This window comes from Lagopus leucura, unplaced genomic scaffold (genome assembly GCF_019238085.1).
Source record: "Lagopus leucura isolate 7727_CA_CO unplaced genomic scaffold, USGS_WTPT01 Super-Scaffold_100015, whole genome shotgun sequence".
In the NCBI taxonomy this organism is placed as follows: Eukaryota; Metazoa; Chordata; class Aves; order Galliformes; family Phasianidae; genus Lagopus; species Lagopus leucura.
Genome location: NW_024962269.1, coordinates 651,602 through 657,601, shown reverse-complemented (window position 1 = coordinate 657,601; position 6,000 = coordinate 651,602). Strand labels below are relative to the sequence as shown.

At 59.6% G+C, this 6,000-nt stretch overlaps 2 protein-coding genes across 4 annotated transcripts in view; one reads left to right on the top strand and one right to left on the bottom strand.

The window, feature by feature from the left end:
• Positions 1-77: 77 nt before the first annotated feature.
• On the top strand, positions 78-2,405 carry ISL2 (ISL LIM homeobox 2). Its single transcript, XM_042875627.1, has 6 exons — positions 78-135; positions 914-1,103; positions 1,209-1,459; positions 1,599-1,882; positions 1,962-2,132; positions 2,214-2,405. Exons 1-6 carry the CDS (start codon positions 78-80, stop codon positions 2,328-2,330), a joined length of 1,071 nt encoding a protein of 356 aa, XP_042731561.1. The 3' UTR covers positions 2,331-2,405.
• A 1,241-nt stretch (positions 2,406-3,646) lies between these two features.
• The window catches only part of SCAPER (S-phase cyclin A associated protein in the ER), a 143,915-nt gene continuing 141,561 nt past the window's right edge, over positions 3,647-6,000 (bottom strand). For 2 of the 3 annotated variants that reach the window (XM_042875624.1, XM_042875625.1), the window contains exon 31: positions 4,775-5,969. In XM_042875624.1, the coding sequence (XP_042731558.1) occupies positions 5,682-5,969 (288 nt within the window). In that variant the 3' untranslated portion in view covers positions 4,775-5,681. Of the gene's footprint in view, positions 4,232-4,774; positions 5,970-6,000 lie in introns of those variants that run through there. The other variant, XM_042875626.1, reaches the window with a different exon arrangement.

The following is a 6,000-nucleotide window of genomic DNA, read 5'->3' as shown; positions in this document are numbered from 1 at the left end:
GCGGCGCGGGTAGTGGTGGAGCGGCGGCGCCGCGTCCCGCATCGCGCATCGCCGCCGGTGCGCACGGGGCCGCCCGCATGGTGGACATCCTCCTGCCGCGGCCGCTCCCGAGCGCCATGGGGGAGCCCGCCAAGAGTAAGTGCCGGGGCGGGAGGGCCGCGGGGCGCCGCGGTGCCGTCGGGCGGGCGCCTCGCTGACAGCGCCGGGAAGGGCCCCACGGGCGGCTGCGGGCTGGGCGCGAGGCGGCACGGTTTTGCGGCGTCTCCCCGTGCTCCCCGCGCCCGCTCCGTCCTTCCTTCTCGCGTCGTTCTTTCGTTCCCTCCTTCTCTTTCCGCGTTTCGGTTTTCTTTTTTTGTTTCTCTTTCCGTTTTCCTTTCTTTCTTTCTCTTTCTGTTCTTCCGTTTTTGTTTGGGGTTTTTTTCTTTCTGTCTGCCCGATGTCCCTTTCCGTTTTCGTTTGTCCGCTTTCCTGCCTTCGTTCTCTCTTTCCGTTTTTTTTTTTTCCCTTTGCTCTTCTTTCTCTTTCTGTCTTTCCATCGTTAGTTCTTTTTCTTTCGTTCTTTCTTTCCGCCTTCCCCTCGTTCTGTATTGGTCTTTCTGCGTTTCTGCGTTTCTTTCCACTTCCGAGATTCCACTTTTCTATCTTTTCCTGGGTTGATTTCCTATGATTTCCCCCAGTCAACTTTCTCCTCGGAATCCCCACCGCTCCGTTTTCTCCCGTCGCGGCTCTTTTATTTCTTTCCCCGTTCCCGCCCGTATTTCTCTCTTTCTTTCAATTTTGCTTAAAAAAACCCAAAAAAAACAAAAAAACAGAAAACAAAAACGAAACAACCAGAAACCCAAACCCCCAAAAGAACAAAGCCCCGCAGCCCGCAGCCTCCCCCCGCCGCCCGCTGACGCCGCGGGTCCCGCAGGACGGCCGGGGCTGGCGCTGTGCGCGGGCTGCGGGGGCCGCATCCAGGACCCGTTTCTGCTGCGGGTGTCTCCGGATCTGGAGTGGCACGTCGCCTGCCTCAAGTGCGCCGAGTGCGGGCAGCCGCTGGACGAGACCTGCACGTGCTTCCTGCGGGACGGCAAGGCCTACTGCAAGCGGGACTACGGCAGGTGACCCGCTCGTTCTAAAACGAAACGAAACGAACCCGAACCGAGCTCGGAGCCCTTCGCGGCCCCGCGCTCCCCGAGCGCTGACGGCGCGCCGCCGCCCCTCAGGCTCTTCGGCATCAAGTGCGCACAGTGCCGGGCGGCCTTCAGCAGCAGCGACCTGGTGATGCGCGCCCGCGACCACGTCTACCACCTGGAGTGCTTCCGTTGCGCCGCCTGCGGCCGCCAGCTGCTGCCCGGGGATCAGTTCTGCCTCCGGGAGCGCGACCTGCTCTGCCGCGCCGACCACGGGCCGCCCACCGACGGCACCGCCGCCCGCGGACCCCGCAGCCCCGCGCCACCGCCCGCGCACCTCGCAGGTACCGGCACACAGCTCCGGCCCGCCGCTGCCGCTCCTCGGGGCGGACGGGCGGGCTGGGGGCTGCGGGCGGCCGTCGGCGGCGGCGCTGACGGCGCGCGCCCTCCTTCCCTCCCTCCTTCCTTCTCTCCGCCGCGCAGAGCCGGTGCCCGGACGGCCGCCCGGCCCGCGGCCGCAGTCGCACAAAGCGGCCGAGAAGACCACCCGCGTGAGGACGGTGCTGAACGAGAAGCAGCTGCACACGCTGCGGACCTGCTACGCCGCCAACCCGAGACCCGACGCCCTGATGAAGGAGCAGCTGGTGGAGATGACGGGGCTCAGCCCGCGCGTCATCCGTGTCTGGTTCCAGAACAAGCGCTGCAAGGACAAGAAGAAGTCCATCCTCATGAAGCAGCTCCAGCAGCAGCAGCACAGCGACAAGACGGTGAGCGGCCGGGCGGAGGCTCGGGAGGGGACAGGGGGGGGGAGTCGGGGCGCCGCGCTGAAGCGCCGCGTGCCCGCAGAGCCTGCAGGGCCTCACCGGGACGCCACTGGTGGCCGGCAGCCCCGTCCGGCACGAGAGCGCCGTGCAGGGCAGCGCGGTGGAGGTGCAGACCTACCAGCCGCCCTGGAAGGCGCTCAGCGACTTCGCGCTGCAGAGCGACCTGGAGCCGCCCGCCGCCTTCCAGCAGCTGGTGAGCCTCGGGCGCGGCGGGGAGCGGTGCGGGGCGGGGACGGGCGGGCCGCCGCGGGGCTCATCGCCGCTGCTCCCCCAGGTCTCGTTCTCCGAGTCCGGCTCTTTGGGCACGTCCTCCGGCAGCGACGTGACCTCGCTCTCCTCCCAGCTCCCCGACACTCCCAACAGCATGGTGCCCAGCCCGGCCGAGACGTGAGGCCGTCCGGCTCCCGCCGCCGCGGGACCTCCGCATGCCGCGCTCCCTGCATGAGACACCCGGCCCCGCGCCGCGCCCAGCGCGCCGGACGAGCGCCTTTGTCTTTTAATTATCCCTATTTAAAACCAAACCGAACGTACCTTGCCGACGGCCGAAAAGAGCCGGGATTCTCGCTGCCTTTACCGGACCGGAGAGAGAAAGAGAGAGGAGAGCCCCCGCCCCGCTTATTTCGTTGCGCGGAGGTTCGGCGCTGCGTATTTCGATGTTTCTTTTCCCCGATGAAAGCGGATTGCCCGGCGCGGCGCCGGCTCTTCTTCCTCGCCTGGAACAGAAACGAAAACTCGAATCACAGCGAATGGGGAACGGAGCCCCGCGGCCGTCGGGGCCGCCTCACGCCGGTGCCTCCCGCAGCGCCGGAGCGCGGAGACGGGGCGGTGCGACGGCACAGCGCTGCCGGCGTTAGCGACGGACGGAGGACGGATTGTTTGAGCCTTTAAACGAACAAAAGTAAGTTATTGCTATTTATTGTCAGAGTCAGCGGTTGAATAGTGGGATTAAATATTTTGGACTTAATAAAAACAAACGAACAAAAAGAAAGAAAAAAAAAAAAAAAAAAAAAAAAAAAGGAAAACGAAAACATTGCAACGAAACGGAGCTCCGGGCGGGGCGGGCTCAGCCCGCGGCGCGGCTCTGCGGCATCGCCACCCGCACCGCTAATCGGCTCCGACCGCCGCCCGTTTATTTATAGCCGGGAGGCGGAGCGCGGCTTTCCCTTTCGGGCAGCGCCCGGGGCCGGCCCGCACCTGCCGCGATGCGGGGCTTTGCCGCGGGGCTCCCCTTCGCACACAGACGTTCCGTTCTCCCCGGTAGCGGCTCCTCGCCTTCCTTCCTCCACCCGCGCTCCCGTTCCGGCTCCCCGCCTCTCCCTCCCCTTTCTCAGCCTGGCCGGCCCTCCGCGGCCCCGACCTTTCGCGTTCCCGGAGCCGCCGCGGTGTCGTGGGGCGGTGCGGGAGCTCCGGCCGCGCGGGGACAGCCGCGGGTCGAGCGCTGCGGGGCCGTCGGGCTCACGGGGCGGCCCGGGTTACGAGGGGAAGAGACGGGCTGCGGAACGGCCGCCGGCCCGGGGCGGGTGGGAGGGATCCCCGCTTAACCGCGGGGCTCGGAGTTACCTGCGGGGAGCTCCGGCTGCCCGCAGATCGGACAGGAAATCAGGGCGGCCGAACGCCGTCAGCCCCGGGCCGGGTTGCTGGGGGCACAGCGGGCACGAGGGCGGCTCGGGGCGGGCGGCGCGCGGAAGAAAGCTCGAGGAGACGGCAGCTGCTTCGCAGGCTTTAATTGCGGTTCGTGGAGACTTTACCCCGTTAAGAGAACAGCACAAGGTTGAAAGGAGCGTTATTAAAGTCTTATCGAAACGGTGAAAATGTGCGTGGTTTACAAAATCCGTGTTACGCCGCCACGAGTCGCCACTGAACTACAAGCGAAGGTTCCCCACAGCCCGTTCCGATCCCAGCCCCCCCCCCCAGAGCCTTTCCTCATGGCAACTCAGAGCCCAGCACACCACAGCCAGAATAAGTTACTTTATTACAGATGTACAGAAGGCATTTCTGCTTGCAGTCTCCTCTCCGCAGCTCCAATGCCAGCACACTACACCGTAGGAAGGATCCGGGACGTTGGGACACACGACTGAAATTAACTCCAATTATCAAAATTACAAAACAGAACTCGAAAGTATCTACAGTGCTGGGGATATAAATAGTGCAAATTACACGTATCTACAGCAGCAGCGGTGGTGCGTTGGCGCGGCCCTCAGCGCCGCAGGAAGAACTGCCGGGCCTCCTCCCAGCACTGCCGGGGGAAGCGGTTGGGCAGCTCGAGGGAGTCCTGAGCGCAGAACCGCTTCTCTGTGGGAGACAGAAGGTAAAATTATCCGGTTATTCCCTCTTCAGAAAGATGGCAATAAAACAAGAATAATGAACAGGCGGCCAACTCCGGCCACGTCACCTCCTCACCCCCCCCCCCCCAGTCCTCACGCCATGCAGGGAGGTGAGTGCAGGGCTCTGAGCCCACAGCGTTTGGTGCGTGCCCTCATCCGGCCCTGCCTCCTCAGCAGCTGCTCCTCAGCCCCCAGACCCACAGCTTTCCCATGAGGACAGCAGGCTGCACACATGTGCCAAGGTTTGTGAGGCCCAACCCTGAACTGAGCAGTGGAGAACTCCCAAGTTCTCTTTTAATCACAGAATGGCCTGGGTTGAAAAGGAGCACAATATTCATTCAGTTCCAACCCCCTGCTGGGTGCAGGGTCACCAACCAGCAGCCCAGGCTGCCCAGAGCCACATCCAGCCTGGCCTTGAATGCCTGCAGGGATGGGGCATCCACAGCCACAGACCTTGGGCAACCTGTTCCAGTGCCTCACCACCCTCTGTGTGAAAAACTTCCTCCTACTATCTAACCTAAACCTCCACTGTCTCAGTTTAAAACCATTCCCCCTCGTGCTATCACTATCCACCCTCACAAGGAGCCGTTCCCCTCCTGGTTATGAGCAGTACTTTTGTTCCTGTTTGCATTTTGGGGGGATGCTGCCCTTCACACTGGCATGATAAAATAGATAAAAATAATCCTGCCTATGCTGCTATTATTATCTCCTCTTTTTGCATCTGGGGAATGTTCAGAAATCACACTCTCATGTCACCACGTAGTCATCTTTGTTTAAAAGCTCATTCCGTTTGAATAATGAAAATAAAAAGCAGTTCCCTGCTTGGATTCTAGCTGTTTCTCAAGCTGATTCTCATGCAAACACATTAATTCTGGAAAGTTTGTTTTGCAGACATTGCACGAGGCTGCCTCAGACTGGAAGGGAGAATGCCGACAGTAAAAATCACACCATACCTACCTTCATTTTGCAGTGTATTTTTAAAAATCTTGTGACTTAGAGCTAGAACCGTTCCTCCCCTGCCAACCCCCCAGCAATGCTGTGGTGAAACTCTGCCCACTATGAGGGAGAAACGGGAGATGCACTTCATGCAAAACGTGGGTGACTCCAGATGTTTTCCCCACCAGCATACTTCAATTTCCCATCTATTTAATGAGCAAGAGCTGCCTTAGCTGAGCGCCTTCCAACTGGCCAGCATAGGTGGGTTAGCTGTTTTTTATGCAGTATTTGCAACTCCTGCAGCCCAAGGAACTTTGTGGAATAATTACAGGACAGTATTTTACTAATTTCTGGCTCCTCGGGTGTGTTGGGATGGCTGCACGGCTGCTGTAACCTAAGACTTTTGAAAGCAGCCTTTGTGACAGCTAATTAAATACGTGCACGTACAGTATCACGTTTTAAGACAGAATACCACGTAGCGTTTAATAAAGATTAACAGCCCAGATTCCTGATACTGTGAGCAAAGACTGGAAGTCGCATACTTTCAGGTCAGATTTTAAGCTAGAGAGCCTCTCCCAAGACTGGAAAATCATTTTGCAGTTTACTGTATTCCTTTTTATGGTGATGCAGATGCAAAAAATATCCAAATCACAGCAAAACACAGTATGTACATATTTTGTTACCCAGTTGTACTCCGTTACATTCAATGGAGACATACCCCTCTGCTGAGATAACAGATTATCCATTTGGCCTGAGCTCTGTGCAAAATCCTATGGGAAAGAAAAAGAGCATCAGATTTTC

What these genes read in the sequence shown, in the direction of transcription:
- ISL2 (XM_042875627.1), top strand. Translation starts at nt 78, where the DNA reads ATGGTGGACATCCTCCTGCCGCGGCCGCTCCCGAGCGCCATGGGGGAG. An exon ending in CATGGGGGAGCCCGCCAAGA is followed by an intron (nt 136 to 913) that starts GTAAGTGCCGGG and finishes CGGGTCCCGCAG; the next exon opens with GACGGCCGGGGCTGGCGCTG. An exon ending in ACCGCCCGCGCACCTCGCAG is followed by an intron (nt 1,460 to 1,598) that starts GTACCGGCACAC and finishes TCCGCCGCGCAG; the next exon opens with AGCCGGTGCCCGGACGGCCG.